Source organism: Gymnogyps californianus, chromosome 11 (genome assembly GCF_018139145.2).
Source record: "Gymnogyps californianus isolate 813 chromosome 11, ASM1813914v2, whole genome shotgun sequence".
Classification (NCBI taxonomy): domain Eukaryota; kingdom Metazoa; phylum Chordata; class Aves; order Accipitriformes; family Cathartidae; genus Gymnogyps; species Gymnogyps californianus.
This window is the reverse complement of record NC_059481.1, coordinates 5,972,604-5,996,282: the sequence shown is the minus strand read 5'-3', so window position 1 is coordinate 5,996,282 and position 23,679 is coordinate 5,972,604. Positions and strand designations below refer to the sequence as shown.

The 23,679-nt window shown below is 40.6% G+C and overlaps 1 protein-coding gene across 2 annotated transcripts in view; it reads right to left on the bottom strand.

Annotated features, from left to right (window-relative positions):
• ANXA2 (annexin A2) overlaps positions 1-23,317 on the bottom strand; it is a 29,507-nt gene extending 6,190 nt beyond the window's left edge. The window contains exons 1-6 of one of the 2 annotated variants that reach the window (XM_050903443.1): positions 23,282-23,317; positions 18,356-18,415; positions 14,122-14,221; positions 6,759-6,853; positions 3,460-3,573; positions 380-470 (exon numbers count right to left, since the gene is read on the bottom strand). In XM_050903443.1, coding sequence (XP_050759400.1) covers positions 380-470; positions 3,460-3,573; positions 6,759-6,853; positions 14,122-14,221; positions 18,356-18,403 — 448 coding nt within the window. In that variant the 5' untranslated portion in view covers positions 18,404-18,415; positions 23,282-23,317. Of the gene's footprint in view, positions 1-379; positions 471-3,459; positions 3,574-6,758; positions 6,854-14,121; positions 14,222-18,355; positions 18,416-22,863; positions 22,941-23,281 lie in introns of those variants that run through there. The other variant, XM_050903444.1, reaches the window with a different exon arrangement.
• Between the last annotated feature and the right edge of the window lie 362 nt (positions 23,318-23,679).

The window sequence follows — 23,679 nt, the reverse complement described above, 5'->3', positions numbered from 1 at the left end:
AACTTACAAGCATATTTCAGTAGATTTCAGGTTCACCTACTTATTACGTAATTGATCCTAGAATGCATAAATCTAACAACATTAATTCTGTCACCATGCACAGAATGCACGTAGCTTGCAAAAAAACTCATTTAGACACAACTTATATGAGTAGTAAATGTTCTCCAATTTGTTTGCTACCAAGCAACAAGATGAAACTATATAAACACACACAAATATCCAGGACACCAGTACAAAATAGTATCTTATGTCCAACTGCCAGAGAATCAAAGCAGATGTTGCTTAAGCAACTCTAATAATCAAATTCACACTGAGGGGAACTTATTCAAGTAACTTAGTCTAAAAACATAGTACGTTGAAACTTTCAAAGTAAACTTACTTTCCCTGTAGACTCTGTTAATTTCACTAAGCTCCTGATTTGTTCGTGAGCAGATGATTTCAATGAGCGTGTCTTCATCAGTTCCCAGACCCTGCAACACATATATGATTCAGTTAGGTGCCAGAAATGAACAGGCATGCTTGAATGGTTTAAGAATATTTTACAGACATCTCCTTTCTCCCACTTTAACAGTTTCATAAGCATTCAGGGATATTTTTTGCTAACTGTGCCTGAGAAACCCCAGATGGAACATTTTTAGTTGCCAAATACTACTCCGATAGCTTTGAGATCCTGTAGATAGTATCTCTGGGCAATGTGCATCTGCTGTGAGTGTCTGTAACACTCAGTGGCCTCCCCACCAGCATAACTGGATGAGATCAATTTATCATGGCCCGTATGTGATTGTTTTCTGTCCATTAAGAGCACAGGAAGAAAATTCGATTCTTAGCATGTAAATGGACAGCAAACAACTTGCTCTTCCCTGCTTTTCTTCCCCACCTCCCTCCATACAACTCCTCCACCACAAACGCAAAGCCAAGGATGACACCATCATTGCCTTAGCCTTGTCTCCGAGTCAGCAAAGATTTAAGCATGTTCTGAATTTCTAGCTAAGAAATACACCCTCTTGAATTGTCCATATTTTCCATGTACTTCACAATGCACAAATACAGATGAAACAATATCACTATTAGCTATATTAATATTATGAAAATGTATTTGGTATAATAAACTAAATATTCAGATTTTAATTTTTTTTGAACAAGCTGAATGAATTGAGAGGTCTTATATTTCAAAGCCACTTTTGTGTTCAAGGTCAACGAAGAATCAGTACTTTGAACTAAGCTGCATTACTACTGTTTAAAAAGTAATATAGGTATTAGCACTATAACAAAATTACAAACCACATCAAAATGTATCAGCTATCAATTAAACCTTATAGTAACTCAGAGACTCCAAAATAATGTGGCTTGATCAATGTGCTCTAAACCTTGTTCAATTATTTTATATAGATAAACAGCCAAATTTAAAAAAATTTAAAAATTGCTAATACCACTGCAATATTCTTGCTCCTGGAGAAAGACAGGAAACTCTGAAGGACAGACTCAGAAGAGAAGACTAACTTGGTGCTGAAGATGCTTCTCTCTCCAGTGACCACTAAGGATATCTGGGTTACTAGTTAGTAAAGCCATCTGGCAGCCAGATGCCTCAATATTTTGAAAAGAAACTTTTTTAAAAAATAGACTCCACTGGTTATTTTTTCATTCTGTTTTGTTTCTTGCCTACCAATGAACCATATTCATGCTAATCTCATTACCCTCATCTTCCAGCATCATCAGCAGACAGAGAAAACACTCTTATGCCTCCTGTTAGGATGCTGTTTGTTAAGCCCATCTGTAACAGAATGCCATTTTGTATGTGGCAAAAATGGGCATGGTTTCCACAGGACTCCAAGAGGAGTCTGCTGGGTAACATCTTGGGAAAACTTCTCATGCTGCAGTCTTTCACATGTGGAAAATTGAGGTAAATATGTGGAAAACTACCCTCTTGGAAAAAGTGTCTTGGGGGGGGAAGAGAGAGAGGACTAAAACGAAGCAAGTTTATAAAAATGGCTCACAGCTAAGAGAATTAGGAAAGCTTTCCACAGAGTGGTTCTAATAGGTATCTATGGAAGAAATGAAAGCTAACAAAATTTAAGATTTTCTAAATATTTTTTAAAGTATTTCATAAGAATGTGTATCAGAAAAATAATTAACTCCTCAATGATAACTTTGCTTTACCCAACTTTGATTCCCATGTCATAGCTTATTATGCTCTACGTATCAAGTCAAACTTAAGCTCAGGCAAATTCAGAACATTAAACTAGGTGCTTGGGAGTTGGGAATAGCTGACCTACGGAGACAATAGAATATTCTATGTTTGTGGCTACTCTGAGGTAACGGCTTGGTCTTTGGGCTGTAAATACAGCAAAAATGCTATGTAAGTATATGGTCATCCTAAATATAACATCTCAGATGTGAGACACTAAAAAAACCCAACAAAAAACCCAAAACAAACTACTCTGATTCACAGTAAATTATGGATAGCCCCTACTTAAACCAGAAGAGGGCAGCATCTGATTACTCAAAGAAGGGATTTGGCCCATCATTAAAGAGTTACTATCTCCATACTGGGTTGGTTTTTTGGGTTTGGGGGTTTGAGGGTTTTTTGGGGGGCTGGGGGGTGGGTGGGGTTTTGTTTGCTTGTTTGTTTTTTAACTCCTTTTTCATAGTCTGCAGAAATTGATTGTTTGTCTTGTTCTGAATTTCAATAGACATATTTTAATACTTGTTTTCTAATTATTAAAAAAAACCCCACCCAAACCTGATCAAGAACATTCAGAATTTGCATGATGATTATAAATACAAATTCCCAAACCTTAGTTTGCTTAGAAAAGTGAATGCACTGGCATGAGCACCTCTCAAAGTCTTGTTTCAGTGGCCTGCAGAGCGGATATTTCTAAACTAGCAATCTATTCCACACTTGCCTGTGATTGTGGGGGACTGAACACAGTGACTCACTGCTGTGCTGTTTCTCCAAAGACTGCTTTTGATGCCCCATCCTCCTCCTCCTTGTGTTCTACACAGAGGCAGGTCTGGTACAGGATGTTCTTTCAAGATCAGTGATATGACCCAGTAACTAGAAACTACTGTTTAAGCCTACAAATGCTAGCAGAGGATTTACTGGCTCCAGCTAACAGCTGCTCTCTTAATGGCTTTTTGTACTATGAACCCGTATATTAAGAGCAGTCAGCAAAGCAGCAACCAGCCAGAGCAGCCTATCAGTTATTCCTGACTTGATGAAAATTATTTTTTTCCTTAAAGAAAGGATTTAATTAACAGTTTAAAAATCACACGGTTCCAGAATTTCTCTCATTTTGGATGCCTTGCAGCTGGATACTTAAACTGTAGTACAAAAAAAAAAAAAAAAAAAAAAAAAAATCAGTGGACATGTTTGAAAACTGTGGCCTTGGATATGAAGTCCATACTCATCTTGAGACAGTGACATCAGATTAACATACTTAAATTTCAAAGCTCATTTACCTTCATGGCAGCTTTCAATTCAGAGGCATCATACTGTGCTGGTGTCTTCAGCAAGCCCAAGATCACTGCCTCCAAATGACCCGACAGAGCAGACTTGAGCGCTGCAGAAAGTTCCTGTAAAAAATGAGGGATGATGGAAGAAAAAAATTAAAGCTCACTTCTGATCTCCAGAGAATTTAGCCTGTAGTGCTGTAAGTCTCCAAGCCTGCAACAGTGTTTCCTACACAACTGACAAGGAAATAGAACATAAAGAGCTTTTCTTTTGTGAAAGCCTAAGAAAGAAATTAGGGCAAAGGAATTTTTTCTCATCCTTTGAAAATAAGAAGAAATCCACTGGTGGCTGACAAAGTGCTGGGAAGCATGGTGCAGACACATCTGAACAGCTCTGCTGCAGTCTTGAAGCACTGACACTTTGTTGGAGCTAATAAGCACAGATGGATCCGAGTTTGACTCCCTGTGGTCAGTGCTTCTCCATCATACTCCCGTAGTTTTCCCAGTAGCACTGTATTATTTGTGGTTTTCCTATTATCCCAGCCCTTTACTAGCTGAGACACTGGAAAATTGACTGCCCAGTTATTCCACTGCAGAGGCCCAGTTCCCAAACAGCTAGCTGAAGACAAAAAATTGTCCCTGAGCACAGAAAAATTATCCCTGTTTTCAAGGAAACTATCAGAAGAGTGTAGTCCAAGTCTCTATTGTTAATTGTCAGTCAATCCTAGAGAAAGAAACAGCCAGGTATGTTCACTCCACAGGATGCATGCAAATCTGTAGTAAATAAAGTCAGAGGCATGTCCTCTTTTATGGGTTTCAGATGCAACTTGAATAATGCTAATTAACAGCTTCACTATAGTGTGGTTACAAAATTGAAATCCCTCGCATCAAGTCTGGGGTTCACACAGATCAATGTATTCCCTAAGCTGAAGTTAAGTCTGTAGCACTCAGAAGAGAATTGCTGCATTTCAATTGCTGGTTTCTACACTAACAATTTGTGAGCTTGAGGGGCAGGGGAAAAGGGGGTAGAGAAAGCGACCTCAGCAAAATTGCAGAGAAATTTGTACCAGAAAGATAAAGAGCCAAGGCACTTAGTTCATTTCCTGAGTCACCCATTTAATCCAGGGCACTAATATATGCTAATACTGTATGCACTTACTGCATGGATTGACCAAGATAGTGAATGAGGGTTTGGGGCATCTAGCTGCTTTAGTCTAAAAAACATTCTAGTACAACAACTCAATTTTGGATACAATGTTCCATCATTTATTTGTGTGAAAACAGGTTCTTCAGACATCAGCTGAAACAGCAAAGATATCGCATATCTCTAAAACAAATTTTAGGACAATGCCATGAATTCCAATTAGCTGAGTGAAGTTTTTGCAACCTTTGCACTTTGGTGTGAAGCCTGAAGGAAATACAAATCACTACAGTAGGATTTACCAAAATAACTGCAACAAACACCTCAAACTGAACCAAGCACCTGCCCTCCTATTAGCAGGCTTCTGGGGAAATAAGGTCTTCTCCCCCTGCCAGGAAAGCAGGGTCTCCACTCTGCCATTCTTTGCCATGGCTAGGAGCGCTCTAAGAGAGAAGTGGGAAGCAGATAACTGACAGATATCATTAATTTATAAATAGCAAAGAGAAAAGGTTTTACTAAGTGTTCCAAATGAGCATCTGGATATTAGCAGTTCATTTCAAAGTTAGAGATTATTGGCGGCAGTTAGGACTGACCAGACACATAAGACGACACACATGCAGAACCCCCAGTATTCACTAGTAGTTCCATTAACGCTGGTGATGAGGAAAGATTGCATAGCTCAAACACCGTTCCTCAAGATTACCAATAGTTTCCATTAGACACAGCTCAACTCAAAGGAATGCAAACAGAGGTAAATCTGTGACTTTTTAAAATTATAATGATCTATTGAGAAATCCTGCAACACACAAAATGAGCAGCCTAGTACAACACAGCACATTGCCAAAAAAATCTGCACAACCCGTTGCCAAAGAAAACCATGAGATACTGTCCCTAGAAGATATACCTACATGTCTTTTCATATCCTACTGCCTCCTCTCTTGCCATTCACTTGTTTATTTCACTGAGTGGTTTCTACTGCAAATTTCCTTTGCTTCTACAGACTGTTCTATTCTTTGGCACTTGCTAAACTTGACAAATTCAGTTTGCTCTTGGGTTGCAGCAGGGAAAAAAGGTGAGAGAGAAACAGATGAAAAAAGTTGCAGATTTTGTTGACTGTGCATTTTTGTGGTCATGCAAAACATTTAACAAAGCTTTAAGTGACACATTTCACTACTAGGGTCCCCTTATATGCACAATTCTCCCAGTACCCACAGGGCATGACCGCCAGGGTGCAGACGTGTGTGCACATGCATGCGTCCAACCTGTGTGTGCTTTTGCATGTGCCTATATCAGCCATGCATAAAAGTTGGTGAATTTCCAAAATTTAACTCTAGATTTACATTTGGTTTCAGATGAGCATTCTGGGCTGCTATTGGAGGACCACCATTTGGGGTCTGGCAAACCTGGAAGAGATACATTCATCATAATCCTAACTTTATACAAGTTTCCTCCTCTTCATGGGCATAAAACTTCAATTATGGTAAGATTCTCAAAACTTCAAAAGTCAAGAGAAGCTCTTGCCTTCCAGATAGCAAGACTCATTATGCAGAATTCTGCACACATTTTACAGATTTCTCTTCATCAATAGATCAGTACCTAAGGTATTTCTGACAGGATAATATCTAGTGATAGTTCAACTCATTGTATCACTTTGTTCCACATCTGCAGCGTTCATAGCATAACTGACTGCAGTCTTTTCTCACTTAAGCTAGCTCTGTAAACAGAAACAGAATGCTTTCCTTATGCTCAGTTGTCTAAACAAAAAACAAACAAACAAAAAAAAAATCAATTCCCTAAAGCTTTTCCTTCAAACTGAGGCATTTCACATCAATGGTTTTTCACTATTGTTTAGCATATTTCACCAGGGAATCCTATGGCTGGCTGGCTGATACGTCACCCATCGTTTTTTCTGGAGGTGCTAGGAAACCACCATCTCCCACAGATTTCAGTCCCAGTTGTGCATACTCAACAAATTTGGAAGTCCTACCAGTCCTAAACTGTGGCAGCAGATACAAAGTAGCCACATCTTTAATTTCAGTGAAAAGATAAACCGAATAATACTTATCTCCAGTTTACACCCAGTTAACTGTGAAACACGCAAGCCCTGAAAAATCTAACTGTCCACAAGAAAATATTCAATACTTGGTATTTCTTTATATTTTCCTACCTTTTTGGTTCTCCTCTGATAGGCAAAAGCAATATCCTGCCTCTGTTCATTGCTGCGGTTTGTCAGGATGTTGATAATGGTGACCTCATCCACACCTACAAAGACATAAGACAAAGATTTAAAGAAGCTTTCTTGTCACTGTTCTCTTTGTATTAATATGTTCTCCGACACTCAAAATATAGTGTATGTGCTCTCCAGAGCAGAGCTCAAAAGCTCTCATTAGTTAGTATATGTCATGTCCTGGCCTTGAAGAAAGGGCAACCAATTACAGCCCTAATTTTAGATGCAATGCAGATCTTTGTGCACACAGGCATGTATATACCTCAACAAAGTCTAGTCTGTGACCAGCTTTGCTACTTCCGTTTTCTGCTTCAAGTTGTGTGTCTGTGTACTTGTGTTCAGTCACTCAGTATTCTGCAAAAAGTTGCTCAAGAACACAGGCTTTAAAATTGACTTGAACTTGTACTTATTAAAGCCTGCCCTGTCATTTCGGTACAGTGTTTTCAATTAAGGCTTCTTAATAAAGCAGTTATATTTTCTATTTAACGCATAGTCACTTAACTACCACTCCAAAGATAAAAATGGGAAAATAAAACAGTATATTTCATTCTCTCAGCAGCTCAGAGGCTCAGAAGACAGAAGGGTTTTTTGACACTGGAAAAACTACGTATGTGCTACTTTTTTTGAAATCATCACTTGAAGATCCATGCTGAGTTTTAGCTAGCATGCCTAGAGGACTTGGATGCTCAAACTCCCAACCTATCTTTTAAGTAAGCGAACTACATATCAGTAAAGGTTTACTTTTACGTGAAGTTCTCCAGATCCATGCACTTAAATGCAAGGAGATCATTAAAGTTCATTGTAAGTTAAAAGCCAAAGCATGCATCTAGGGTTAGATACTCTGGCTGTTGATAGAACCTAATGCACACCACAGCTTTAGATCCTGTGAGATCTAGGGGGGGGGGGGGGGGAAGGTTGGAGTAACAAATAAGAAAAACAGTGTGGCACATTTTGATACTGAATGTATCTGAACAGAACTGAAAAGGTCAGCCCAGGTGTACTTAATCAAATGGTAGGTCGCCGAAATTTCCAAAGGCCTGGGTGAGGACACACTAGCTTGCTCAAGTAAAATCTCATTTTGAATTTTATTTTCTTACTCTGTTTAAAATAGCAAACACAACTACGTTTTTGTAGGACAATTATAATCTTTTTCTTACAATGCTTTGTAAAAAGATAGAAGTGAAAGAATTCGAGTCCCCTTCCCCAGTTCTCCAATGTACATTTGTGTCTATATCACTGAATTCAGCCCCTGGGTAAAATGTCCGTTTGTATTTCACGTACATTATTGGTTAACCAAAGCTGTCTGGACATGCCATTCAAACACAGGTGGAGAATAACAGCACAGCTGGAAGTAACGTCCAGATAATAAAGTCTTCCAAACAGAAGAGTTAGCATAGCTTATAAATGGATGGACAGAGGAGACGGCTAGAACAGTTCTCATTGTTATGCTCACATATCAAACTAACTTACAGCTATGCTGTGTAACCATTTGTTTTGGACTATTTCCAGACTGACTGCATGAAGCTTAGAAGAGGCAAAACTATTTCTAAATATTGCACGTCTAATACAGTGCATATTCTTCTGCAACAGAAAGATAATGTATAGATAGTTATTTTTTCTGGTGAGTTGAATGCCAGCTTTTGAAGCAAATAGGTGGCTCTAATCTAGAGGTCAGAACAAGGCCAGAGTTTTGACTCAGGTTCCTCCATTTACTACAAGTATTATGAATAGCTTCTTTCACATTTGCACACACATCAGTGTAAATGATGATTTTTTGATAAAAAACAAAGTAAAGACTGGATCAGTAGCTACTAGCCGGACTCAGATCCCTGCCAGAATCCATCTACATTTATTTTCCTTATTACCCAAAGCAACCTCACAGCAACTTGAAACAAAGGACTGCAACAGATATTATAAAATTAATCATATAAAGCGTGAATGTTGCGGAAGACCTTTTAGCCCCTAGCTACAGAATCTAAAATGATGAGTCAAATCCAAAATTCCTTTCGCCCTCTTCACCACATTTTTCATTATGAAATACTGTACTTGATAGCCTTACGTCCTTAGCTCATGCTGAGGCAGACCTACATCAGTGCTCTGATTCACACAAGCCTGGCCTGCAAAAGTCAAAAGGCCCTGGAAAGCATCGTATGTCCTAGTTACAGATTTTGGTTTGAAAACATGCTGACTGCACATTTCAGCCACTATCTACTCCTGCATATTTTAAAGTGTTCCCATTTCATAGAAGAAAACAAATTTTCCCAGTCCAGAAACGGCCACACACAGACAGACACACGGACATTGGGCCTTTCAGCTGTTGCAGGGCCACAGCATAAGCCAATGTCTTAAGCTTTTTAATAAATTCTAAATTTAAACTTTTCTTGGCATTCAAAAAAGGCAAATGACATTTTCAAGTTTTATCACAATTGTGATAGACTAGAAGCCCACAAATGCCTGCATCCAAGTTTCTTATTCGTATGCTTTGTGGACGGAAATATGAAGTTAACTCATTGCTCTGGCATTTAATGGAAAATAAGTGCATGTACTTCACACTTGGGAATCATGCTGCATGGACAGGATGCTGACTCACATCTGCTGAGGTGGGGTGGAGCAGGAGAGCAGCTCAAACATTTTTCTTTGCTGTTCACTAAAATCTCTGGAAGTTTCAGGGTAATGAAACAAAAGTTTATTTCCAAACTTATTCTGGCTGGGCAGATTTTATCAGTGCATTTCTATCAATGGGCAACTGAAAATTAGACATTGTGGCTCACAATTTTTTTTAAAACAAGAAAACTCCTTGCAGATGGAAATGCATTGGGGGGGGGGGGGGGAGGAGGAAGTAGATCTTTAAAAAAAAAACCCTCCGATTAATAACAACTGTTATTCTAAAATAGGCAATCTGTTGCATTGGTAAGATCGCAGTGTTATGGCTCAACCAGCAAAAAAAGAGGAAATTAACATAACTAAAATGATCAGTTAGAGTTTTTAATTTTTTGGTTTAAAAGACACCATACTTGAATTTCCATGGGCCAAAACAACAGCACCAGCATTGTTCTGAACAAAATGGATGATGTGGACCGTCACTTAACTTTCTAGGATGAGGTGAGAACAGAGCTGACATACTTTCATTTTGCAAGAGCTGGCATACATTCATTCAGCTCATTTACTACAGATCTGTTCTCTTAAAATTCAAAGACAGCATGGACAGAACACCAGAAGCTATTTCTGTCCTAACAGCATCTAGGTGCTACAGATCAATCTACATGAATGAATGAAATGGGATTGCAGCTGGCCTCACATTATTAGTGGGAGATGTACATGATTAAGCCCTTGTGAAACCTCAACACCATTGTGTATCTGGTACTAACACAGTCCTAGGACTATTTGACTGAGCTCATGATCTGCAGTGTCTTATTTTCCTTGGATAAAACCCTGATGCCACTGAAGTCAAAGGGAAAAATTTAGATAAAATATGATCATAATTTCAGCTCTGCTATTTTGCTTAGCAAGATTTCACCAAACCCAAATCATGTTGCAATGAGGTATTTCTTTACTGATACTGTTAATATTCTGCATACGTGACCGATGCAGTTTGGTGGATTTCAGGCACTATCCTCCCCCACCAGCATGCCAGCAGATTTCCTCTAAAGTTTTACTTCATAACATTAAAAACTCTGTTAAAAGTTATGGGCATGTTGAATATACTATATAAACAGTGAATTCAATCTTACAGAAGACCCCTATTATGGTTTACACCTCATCATTGTTTTACCAAGTTTTTGATCTAAGGAATTTATTATAGATGTATGTTCTAAGCACTTTCCCACAACAAACCTGTGTTTGAATTCTGCCAGTCATGGAATAAAAAAGTATACCATGAGACCTCAATAAAAGGTTGTGGTTTAGGTTGCAAGTAATGAACTATTCACAACCTAGTCTGACAATAAAATTATTTAACAAAGTATCTGAGACACATAAAATCACAATGCTAGGGAATAACTCTGAAACAGAAAGAGACACTTCAGCAGTCGTCTTTCCTACAAAGAATTAAAAGGAAATCTAACATATGCTCTGTTAGTACTCTTCTAGTTAGTTTCTTCTATTTAGGCTCATATACTTGAGCTAATCTATACACAGGGCACAATGGAGCATTATACAGAAATTAAACAGCCTCTTGTTCTATACAGCAAAAAGCCAACATTTACAAAGGACATGCTAAGGCACTAGATGAACTCACTACAGAAAAACTAAATGGCATAAAAATGAAACTGGCATAGCAATGACATTTACTACAGAAGAAACAAGCCAGAACTGTAACAAGTTATTCGCATTATGCAAACTCTAGGTTGAACTACTGCTAACTACAAACTGGTTTTACATCATCTAGAGCCATTTTTACAGATCTCCCTTTCTAGGCTGTTGGATATATATAGAAAATCCCTGCATTTAATTCAACTCCACTCAAAGCCCAGCAAAGGGCTGGGAAATACATTTGTGCAGTATAGCTTTTGCAGATAGATCTAAGCCCCAATAAACCCGTGTCAGTATTTCCCACAGATCCCACAATAGATAAATAGATGGCTAAACTCTAAGGAATTAATCTGAAGAGTGTGAATGAATGCTGGAATATTTTGATATTATATAGAGCAGAACAGTCAGACACTCTACCCCAGATCTTTGCCCTAAAACAAATATACAGCTGTTGTTTAGCCAGTAAAGTAAGTTTTACCCATTTTACACACAATCGCCATAACGGAGATTCATGACTCTGATTCAGGTAGTTTGCATTACTGGGAAACAGCTGGATAATTAATTAGCTGGTAACTTTTCAAAACTGGCCCGCCCTGACCACAAATACCATATTTACATATTGTTTATATAAAAATGCAGAAGGTATATCCAAATGATTTTTCCCAGAGATAAGACTCCCTAGGACATAATTGCCATAGTACTGCTATAAACGATACAATTTGAAAGACTGCTTCGATGATTGTGAAATAGAAGCCCATTATAGTACGTAAAGACCTAGATTTTCAAAACGAAGAAAAGGCATGGGTTTCAGATACCAGGAGTCCTTTATCCTGTACAGAGTAAAGCCCCCAAAATGCTTGGTTCTTGTGTCCATGTTTTTTTGAAACTGATCACCTCAACCACAAAAAGAGCTTACGTATGTATTTATAACCTGTTACATCTCTCTCACTGTCTTAAACCAAGATGAACAAGTCACATCACTCTACAATTCTATGATACTTTACATTGCTTATTTCTACCTTCCGCATACAATGCAAACTAATTGCTAGAGAATCAGTGATACTTCCTAGGAAAAGAGTAGCTGCTGTGGGTATGCACTGTTTGTTCATTATGAGTGTTCTATTTTTAGCTCAAAAACTAGGAAGATATTTCCCAGAAACTGCTTGTAGAAAACCAATTCTTGTCTGGATGATTCAGAATTTTCATTTGGAAAAAAACCCATGTATATTTTAAAGAGTTCACATTTTAGCAAATTTTCTGAATTAGCAAATGAAAATATCCTGTAACAAAGCATTCAAAGTGCAAGGAAACAGTACCTGGAAGAAGGATCCTAACACTCCTGTTCTTTGTTTCCCCCAGGAATGCTTCCTTTGAGAGAGTCTTTATGGTGGAAGATTCAGTATGAAAACCATGAAGAGATTCTCCCCTTTAAAGCCACCTTCCCAAAAAAGCTCCTGGATACAAGCTAATAAGCAGAGATAAGCTCAATCCTACAAACACGCAGGTCCATGAATAAGTTTCCCTATTATTTGTTCAAAGGTTGGGAATCATCTCTCCAACAAAATGTTTCCACGTATGTTAAAACCAAACTCGGCAAACTGCTCATCTTTGCTGGAAGAAAGTGAGAAAACGACATGAGCTTGACTTTCCTGACTGGAAAAGCTTTTGTACTGCCTAGGATATTGCAATTTCCTTTTGCATTAATTAACAGCTTGAGTGTTAAAATGTGTAAACTTATACCTATCCTGAAAGTCTGACGGTATATTGGACATGTTTAGATTTGCCCTATAATCAGAGCTGTAAAAAAAATTAAGTCTAGACAAAACTCTACATACACAAAAGCATCTTCTGCCAAACACAATGACATTTACTCCTCTCTTCCAAGAGGATTTTTTAAAATAAAAACAAACCATAAAATGATCCAAAATCAGAACTGAACCTACTTCACTAAGCAGACAAGGGATTTCTCCAGTTAAATTAAGAAATCTTGTGAAAGGAAGCCTCATGCTTGTTAGGGAGGGGCAATATTTTACATTTCATAGCAAGTCAAACATGTGCCTTGTTGGCACTGATGGAAGACTCCACATTTCTTTCTGATTAGAAACTGTTTGGCTTTTAAATGTCCCCCTCTCCTGACAAGCAGGCAAAAGATCTGGCCGTTCCACCTACGCCCAGCTGTTGCTTCTCTGGCTTGGAGGAAGCCTGGAAAGTGTGGCACACCCTTTCTTTGTTACAGAGCTGGACAAGGACAGAGGATCACTGCCCTGGGAGTACCACCAAGGTATTACTCCAAAGCTGTAGTTCATACTCCCTGTACTCCTGATTGTTTCAGTATACCAGGCTTTTCCATGCAGCTGCTTCTCTTCCCTGCTCCATCATGGTCTCCTACCAGTCAGTGGAAGTGGTGGATCCTGGCACTGATATAAGGAGATGGAAGCCTACCTGAGAGCCTGGCTCAGAGAAGCAGAGGACTCTCACAGTGCCCTGCCCCTGAAATACTGCAACATCATTTCGGAAACTAGACTGTTGTTTCTAGGACTTTCTTTGACCCCAAATTAATACAAGATACATGAGTTCAAAATCCAGGAGAAAAATGTTCAAACCATCCCTATTCAGCTGTCTGGAGAGCTGAAAAGAAGAAATGTCCAATCCAATAATCCAGTAGAAATCCATGATTCAGACCTTGGTCCCAAATTGCTGCCACAGAAGTTGACACTTCATTCTCAGTGGCAGAAAAGTAGTAGAATTTGAAGTACTGCTGAGTCAACAGAAAAAAGTGGACCTTTTCAGTGATAACCTCAACAACTCTTGGCTACAAACTGCAAAAGCATATTGAAAGCATGCATTTACAGGGTTCAAAATCTAACTCTGTCAAGATTTCATCAGTGAGGTCTGAGAAATCCAACACCTCCTAAAATAGGTATCCTAGAGTAAGGATATTAAAACATTGGTCTTCAGACACAGTACCTTTTTTTTTTTTTTTTTTTTTTTTTTTTGCACGCCAGCATTCTATCTTACAAGTAGAATCAAAGCCACAGCCCATGTTCCTCACCTTTGGTCTTGATGGCTGTTTCCAGGGCTGCAGCATCCCGGTCAGCATCAAAATTTGAGTAGGCCTTAACTGTGGCATATGCACTTGGTGGGAGAGAATGCTGGAAGAAAAAGAAGAAAAACAACCTCAAAGTTAAATCATGTAATCCTGTCCTTGCTGCAGTTAATAAAACACGTGCCTCTTGGTTAACTGGTATTTAGCCAAATTTTTAAATACAAGAACTGCCATCGGGTATCTGTGAAAATGGAATTTTGCTAAGAGCCACCAAACTCTGTTCTCCTGATGTGTATTGTCTAGAAATCCACTCACAGCCATGCTTATTATAACAAAGAATATATACAAATAGATACTATATATTATTGCAGCAAAAACTGAACACATTCCAAGTTTACTCACTAAACCCCAATCTTCTAAAATCTGGAGTTTTCTGGCTGGATCTGAAGGAAATTGACTACAGAAAGCTAATTCAAAGAAAGCTTAAGTCTGAAGTATTTTAGTTTTGAAGCCAGTACTTTACTTTGTATTACAGGCTACAATTAAAAAATAAGTAGAGGGAGATGGAAAATTAACAATGAGTAAGTCAGAACAAGTTTTGTGCCCTATCTCATGGACTTTAAAGGTAATACCAAAAAAATCTTTTTAAGCCTATAGTTCTAGAAAGCAGAAGTTACTCACAATCTCCTTTTGAAACTCTATGCCTGCAGATACTTGGTTTAAGCAGCATGAGGCTAACAAAACCAAATGACATTTCAAATTACCTCTGCTAAGAATAAGAGGACTTGCAGGTAAGTTCACTTAGTAAACAGTTGAAACATTTTAGAAGTTACCAGATTTTATCAGCTGTTTATTATTGTCCTCTCTTGAGGATTATAGCTTCAAACAGGAGGTCACCAGAATAGAGATTCAACTCTTCTCAGTTGCTTCAGTGTAAGCTAACAGTTTAGCTTGTATCACCTCCCATGGGCAGGTTAAAGTAAACCACAGATTTTCATATAAATAGCTGAGAAATATTCACAAATCCCACTCTGCTGAGTTCAATTTAGAGACCTAAACCCTCTGGCAGAAAGGTGTAGTGACTAACACCCGAAATTGCCACAGCTGTTTCCTAAGTGAATGAACAACTAAGCTTTCTTGGTAAAGATCGCCAGAAACCTTTGTTTCAGTCCCTAACTCCAACAGAAAGCTGGATTCACGAACAGGACTAAGCTATCTTAATATCCCTGGAGGATCTTTTTACATGCAAATTGTTAAAAGGAGGACAAATTTTAACTAAAAAATTCCATGGGTTTTGACTACATTTGACTCTATCCTATAGAGGTCACACTGTCCTGAACAGATTCCTCTGGCAGCAACCACTGTGCCTTATTGAGACAGTCTGTGTTATGCTGTGGAGACGGGAAGTCAAAAAAGCACCGATAAACTGAACCATTCTTTCTTCTGTCTCTTACCATCAGCTCAGTCTAGCAAAGTGGCCCCAGTTGGGCCCACAGCCATACCACAAAACACAGCCTTTCCCTCTTAGCAGATCAAATTGCTAACAGAAACAGTAAATGGAGATGTGCAATGCAGCCTCAGAGAAATCTGCATGCCTGAAAGATTCCTAAACCAAAGCCCATTAGTGTACACAATCATGTGGCACTTCTATCTACTTAACCAGCACTGCTGGATAATCTGAAGCAAGTCACCTAGCGAGCTTAGCAGAGTTGGGTACCTCTCCTTCCACCCAGCTCTAAGTATTTTCCAAGCCATTTGAACAGAGTATTTTACTGTAAGATGATACCATACACTGAGAAAATACTTAGCATATTTGCAATTTGGGAGCCATCTTTTCCTCTGTCCTTCCACCCAATGCATGCAACAAGTTGGATTCAGATCCCCTGACACTGGTGAAAAGACCCAGGAAGCACCATGTACGTATGTATAACCAGGAAAGACAGAAACCTTCTGCTGGCTACCCTACCAGTAAATGTACCGTCTTCAAAAACAGCATCCACCAAGATTATGCTTTACTCTCTCAGGTGACTGACTGTCTTGAGTACTTCAGTGGAGTAGACACAGGTCTTATCAGGATGATTATTGTGCCTATGAAAAACAGCCATTTAAATTCCAGACTATATGGTCTCAAGTTACTCTGGTACACTACTGTACCACAGTACTGGTACGGTATGTTTTCAGACAAGAGAGTTTTTCCAACTGAGTTTCCATTTAGTTCAACACAAAATTTTCCAGGATGTGGCAGTAAAAGTCCAGCTAGCATGTAACTGCACAAGCAGTCTGAGCAAGACTAAAGCAGAGAAAGATTTTTTTTTTTTCCTCCCCACATATCTAGCATGCTTCAGAGGTCGCCCAACTGGTTTACTTCCTCCAAGCTTGATTAATTCAATCCTATTGGGAAGAGCAGAACATGAGGGAGAAGCTAACAGGAAAGCTGAAGAGGCTTAATTTCTTCTAAAAAGACCAGGACCCTTTCAAGATATCTCAGTATTCCCTGTCCTCAAAAAAATCACCAGTCACATTTGAAAACCGAGTAACTTGACATCATCCAGCAAGTGACCTATAAAGTGTTGACTAAAATATAGGCTTCCAATTCTCAGTGCAAAGATGGAGCACAAGATGAAGCATAACAGCAAGATCTTTGTTACAGAATCTTTCTATACTCTCTTGTGGATAGATGCAGAAACTGCAAGCATAGGTTAACTTCAGCTCAACTCCCTCCTTGCCTTAAAGGAAGGAGAAGATAATACCAGGCTGAAGCAAGCAGGTCAGTTTCTTTGTCTTGAAACAAATCAATTGCTATACCACTGATGCAGAATGCACAAATTCCTTATTGCACAATACAGGACTTGGGTTTAGCTGCAACCATTCTATGTTCTCAAGGTTCAAAACTTTTTTTTGAGAAAAATGGGTGGTTGAAGTACTGTGTTTAACATCAGTCAACGTGCCGAACCATTGCTTAGGGGAAGTGGGCAAATCCTTTATGCAAACTAGCTACTCAATAATGCTGGCTTCTAACTTAGGAACTACAGAACAAACAAGCTGCCTGGTATTTCTTACACTCCGTGGCAGAATTTCTGATTAAAATGGTGGCATGGAACAGTATTCAAATTTGACTTTTGCAACTACTCCCAAGCATCATGGAAGAAACATTTCTGCCCTTGAGAATAGATTGCTCAAATATTATTCCAAAAGTAATTCTCCGTTGAAACAAACACGGCCAAGAAATCTGAAGAGCTAACTGCTTTTGCAGTACAAATGAGCTTTGCTACCTACCTCCAGTGCACTAGCCAGTTCTTTGCAACAGCTCTTTCACAAAGATCATATGGTATCACTTATTTCGCAACAAGTAACAAAAATAGGCAAAAAGTTTGCTTGTACCGAGCTCAGATCTGGAGTTACCAGCTATAAAATTTAAGAGTATAGCAAGTTTATATGCAACATGATGAAATAATGCATGGATAGGATTCACTTCCTCTTCAGTGACAATCAAAGAACCACAAATTCATGGCATAATATCCTGACACTGCACTGGTAACCCTACCATCTGATGTTGCAACGTAAGAATCAAACAAAGAGAGTGCGGCTTTCCGGTATTTCAATAAAACTATCAAGCAAGTGCAGATGTGGTGGAAAATACACAATCAAAACCAAGATTGTTTATGCTTTTCAAAACAGAAAATGAGAAAAGAAGTTTTAGAAAATAAGTTTTTTCAAGAAGGTAGTTTGGTTTTGGTGACAACCATTACAGGAGTAAGACCCCCAATATTTTAATTCCCATTAAGTAGTGTTCTCCATTTTTAATTGAAAAAAAATAAAAATAAAACTTGGAAGGCATCAGCAAAGCCAAACACATTTCTGTCTTCTCTTATCATCCTTAACTCACTTGTTCCTTTGCAAGAAAGAGGGACCACAGATACAAACTAGCCATTCAGTTTCTCCTGTGATCTCTTTCATATGGGCCAGCATGTGAATATTGCTCATGCTGCTAGCCAGTTAGAAGAACTGTCATTAAATCTAGTCACCTCATGTAATTGTCCTATGGTTTACAGCCGCTTTGTGGCTGATAACTGATCACTGCTGGCTAGGTTTTTAGTCAATGTAAGTTTAAGTAGAAGAGATGTGTGGAATCTCGTAAACTGTACAGCTCAGTACAATTGTTGGTACAGAGTCCTGTAAAAGATACAAGATGTGGCATTTAAGTAAAACAAACTTTTCTTGTTTAGATAATAATACTTACATCTCCTTCAAGGCTGAGCTTGCTTAAAATTTCATGGACAGTAGACATCTTGACAGACTGCTGGAGGAAGAGGAAAAAAAAAAAAAACAAGTAGACTTAAATATATTTACAATTACATCAGCATGTTATATAGTCCTGAAACACTGCAGCACTGGAAGTGACATAGTCCAACGAATCTGCTAATCCCAAGCAAGAAAGCAGATTTAAGAGTTTCCAAGCCACACCACCATTAATAATGCAACAATGAGAGGTCTTCATTCTACTGTACAACAAAAATTTATCTTTACTCCTTAAAAAAAAATTTCTTCTGCATTTTAAATACTTAAACTTAGGAACTGGAGAATCTCTACCTTCGAAACAGAATCAACTAAGCCTACAACTCAGTACCAGGAAAATTGTGCAGAAACATTATAGCCTGGTCCAGCTCAAAGCCAAAAAGCAGCAACAAGTAGTAGCATTTACATCAGACGCTCAATTCCTCAAGCACTCATGGAATACATTGAAACTATCTATATTCATGCAGACATTTTATAAAATCATAATGCTGTTCAATCTTTAATCCTGGACACAGGCCACAAATGCCTCTAATACCATATGGTTTTGTAGTGGCTGCCCAGTAATAAGAATCACAGGACAAGCTACAAACACCAGTTAGGAACATGATTGTCAGATACTAGGTAACAAGGACTCTTAAAATTATAGCCCCAAAAGTAAGAGATATTGAGGCAAGATAACCAGTATCATTGCTCCATCGCCAGAACCTGCATGACATCTTGCTAACATATACAAAGAAAAACAGGGGAAAACCCAACCCTGAGACAGATTATACACATTGCAGAAATGAATATTGATGTTATATGCTTATGTTACAATGCCCTGCCTTTTTCCAACTCTGGTTTCTGGTCAGGGAAGTTTGCCAGAGCTGTTTTACTGGAAGGGTCTCTCAACTAATGAGGAAATTTTTTCCAAAGGTAATAAGCCAGAGGCAATATTTAAGAGGCTTGATGCATTCCCAAAACTCTGCTCTCAAATTTCTCTACTGAAAGGACAGACATTGCCACTCACATTACCTTCTTGTCATCCAGGTTGGCACCTGCAGCAAACATTATTTTGCCTGTTGAAATTTAAGCTTGTTTCTCAGGAACTCTACAATCAAGCTGTAGAGAGCATTATCAAACAGGGAAAAGAGTCGGCTTGATGAAAGGTAAGAGAGAAAGGACAGCAACGCCCCAAGACTAGTGACATTCCACTAACTGATAACTGAGCCTGCAACCAAAACTGCACTATTTTCAGCCTCACTGGGTGCCACTCCCTTCACTTCCACGCTGTCATCAATTCCCCCAATCCAGCTCCCAGATACCACACCCTCCGAGCCAACTCCCAGCTATGGTGCAGCCAGTCCTGGCTGCCTCCTTTCAACTGGTTTTCAGATTCTTTTTTTATCCCCCATCAGTCACTCTTCTGATGGTATTGGGGCTCTCTCAGGCAAGCAGTACTAGTCGCTTAGGCAAATTTCCCAGACAAACCAAACTCCTCTCCACTCAATGATCAATCTGAAACCAAGAGCTTATAGAATCAGCAATAAGTTTGAAATAGTTTGTTAATAATAGAGATCTGGTTAAAACTCTAGAACAAGTGTTTATTTTTTGTTTTAGCTCCTGTACATCCTGTACATCAAGAGAAAAGCAGAGAAATCCTTACTTTTAGCAGATACAGCAAGTGTTATGAGAAGAAAACGCAGAAACACAATTACATGGCTTTTGTAGCGTAACTGCTGTAATCACACCTTTCCTCACTTAGAATACACAAAGAAAACCTTTCATCTTCTGAAACAACCTAGGTGTAAGTAACAAAAGCAACTTTACTTCAAGGAAAAATTAAGATCCCAGGGGAGGAAAAAATAAGACAGAGAATGAAAATCACAGTCATGCATCAACTTATTTGAGAATAAATCTCTTTCAGAGCAAAAATCCAACCCAGCTCTTTAAATATAGGCTGCAGAAGTTGTAATAAGCCATTACATGCTATTGGCACTATTAAACGTGCTGGTTAGAGGGCGATTATATATTACTGAGTTATGAAATTCTTAATGTTTACTCTTAATAAAATTAAGTGCCTAACAATGAGACCTTTGTACTCTGACAGTATTACAACCAATACCAAAGATGAGCAACTGAAGTCCTTTAGTCTTGCTTGTCACAAAGAACTAAAAAACACCAGTGAAAGCTGAAGCAAAGCAACTGCAGTATAATCTTTCACAAAACAATCACTGAACAGCTTTTTGCAAGACTCCTGTTTCTACATCAATTAAAAACCACATTGAATCAGGCTTGTTGGAACAAAAAACTTGAACAGAGTCCAGGAACAGAACTAACACACCCTCATGTAGAGCTGGAACTGGGAGGTTCATATCATCAGCACACAACAGTGCTATAGCAACTGACCGCCCATCAGCAGCAAGCTAGCAAAACAAAAAAAAAAAAGGGAGTTTTTGCAAGAATCTTTGCAGAGAAAGATCTTTACTCAGAGAACAAATGCATCTCTTGTCACACCCTGCTTTGTAAGGCACTCATATTTGAGAACAGACTCTCGCTGTTCTCTGATAGACTGATTTTATGTGATGTAGTTCTGACAAGTTCTGGGTAGGTTTGAACATGTAAATAGAAAATACTTGCACTAACTTGTTCTTCCTTACACTGGAAAAGAATCAACTTCTACCTTCCAGCTGTAAACTAATACTTCAATACCTTAAGGCAAGTTTCTACAACCGGTTTTCCTCCTAAATCCACATTACATAATCCTGAATCATAACGTTATTCTACTAAAAGAGATAGTATCTGTTTTGACCTCGACCCCCACAGTAATCACTGGTTTGCAAATCTGTTGTTATATTGGGCCTGGTCTACATTCAGTACCTTATCGCCATAACTGTTTGGTGACAGAAGAGTGTGTTTAAAAGCAGCCCCACATCTCGATTCCCAGGGGAAGCTCACACACATTACAACAGAAAAAACCCATGTGATCCATGGAAAAAAGTGTCAGGTATGCACAAACAACTACATTGCTCAATAAGCAGAGTTAGCATTTTAAGAAGCACTTATTATACTCTTGTAGACAGAGATTGAGCAAAGGGTGTTCCCAGACATCTGAGCCAAGGAAAGGCATCCCCAGAATGAGAGAATGGAAACTCTTTCACTTGGAGCACATTTGTGTCAGGTCTCCAAAAACTAGGACAAGGCCTGGCAACAGGGGAGATGAGGGAGAGCGAGGAAGATCTGCAATATCTGCTGTAAATGAAATAAGGACTCAGAGTCATTCATTTATATACAGCGCTAACTAAAAGTACAAACGAGCCAGCCTGTATCTCCCCAAATCACCCGATAAGGTTTAGCAGATCATTTAAAGCCACTGCTTGGAGAAAAAAATAGCTTTAAAGAAACGGATTTCAAAACCCATTAAACCATGCTACCACAAACATACTTCAACCGTCCTCTTCCACAGACACTGCTAATAACCCGGAAGATGTTCCATTCCAGGAAGATACTACACACATACAAAACTAAGGACTTTTATTTCTTCAAATTCAAGTTATTCTCACTTCTGAGATTTCACAGGAAGACATCTTTTTTTTTTTTTTCTTTCCCCAAGGCAAACCATTCCATACATTAGCTAATGGAAACTATACTCACTAGGGCTGCTTATCACAACTAGCTCCACCAACAGAAGGCACACATAGGGATGGATCACTCAAGGGCACAGAGGTTCCAAAAGATTCTTTCACTCTTGACCTATATGCCGGGGTCTGCACATCTCTGTGCAGATACAGCATTTCAATATGAACATAAGAACAACTAACATTAAACATAATTAAAGCTGCCATGTATAAGAACACAACTCACTTCTGCGTGACTATCCTGAAATCATTTCACTTTTCTTCCAGTTAAAACACATGGCAACATTCCTTTGCCCTCCCCTCCCCTCCTCACCCGAGGAGGAGGAAGTGGTGTCCAAGCTGACTCACAATCCAAAAGGCAGCAGCAAGATCTCAGCAATTCTGCTCATGGCCGGGGCAGGGTGGGAGAGCTGTGCCCAAGCCCGGCTCTGCGAGCAAGGAACCGCACAGGGCTCCCTAGCACGCCGCGGCTGAAAGCAAAGGCAAACCTCGGGTAAGCACTGGCTACCCGGAACACTCCCTGTACAAGGGCTTCTCTTCTGCCCACGCCAGCGGCTGCATCTGCAGCGGCGCCAGCAGCCGCGGCCACACCCTGGGGGAGAAGGGCAGGGGCCGCTGCCCCAGGCCGAGCCCGGCGCGGCGGCTGGGGCGGCCGCAGGGCTCCGCCGCGCCTGCAAGAGTAACTCCAGCCTCGCTACAGCTCAACGAACACCGCCTTCAACGGCCGGCCAGGCTGGCTGGCGGGCGGGCACAGTCCGCGTCTCTGCAAGGCTCCGGGCTGAAAAACTCTTTACAGAAAAGGATTCATCGTTAATCCCGCTGAGCCTTTGTGTACCTTAACGAGGAGAAGAAAGGAGTATCTGGGGAAGTTTGACGGAGCTTGGGACCGGTTCCTCTTTTCTGAGCGCTGCTGCCACACCCAGTGGTGGTGCGGGGCGCACGAAGCTCTCCGGGGGCAGCCTCGCCCTTGGAGGCCGCCGTTTCAACGTGAAGCCGAGCACAGGAAAGTAACGGGCGGGTAATACCGAAGGAAGAGGAGAAAAGCGCGGGGCGCAGGAGGGCGGTGGCCGCACCCAGCCACCGCCCTGCTCCGCGGCCGCGCAGCGCCCGCCCCGCTCCCGCCTGGGTAGCGGCTACCGCGGCCCAACACCTTGCCCGCACCCCCGGCCCGGCCCGGCCCGGCCCCGCGGGGCTGCCGCCTCCCCCCGCTCCGTGCCGCGCTGGCGGGACCGGGGCGCCCGGCGAAGGCTCACCTGGCCGGGGCTGGCAGGGCGGCTCTGGCGACGGCTCTAGCGACGGCTGGGGCCAGCGGCGGCCCGGGCGGGGTTTTGTAGGCCCGGGCGGGCCCTCCCCGCCCCGGCGCCCCCCCGGCGCGGCGCTGACTCACCCGGCCGCGCCCGCCTCCCGCAGCAGGAAGGGGAGAGGGACGGGGTGGGCAAGGGTAGGGCAGAAGCAGCCTCCCCCTCCGCGTCCGTGCCCTGCAGGGCCCTGTCCCCTTCCCCGGGGGCCGCCCAGGGCGCTCCTGAGCTTGCGGAGGAGGCGCCGGGAGCAGCGCCCTGGGGTGCAGGGGTCGGGGCTCAGCCCTCGCCCCCCAGCCCCGCTCTCCACGGGGCGCCGAGGAAGCTGCTTGGTGGCTGCCCGCCTTTCAGAT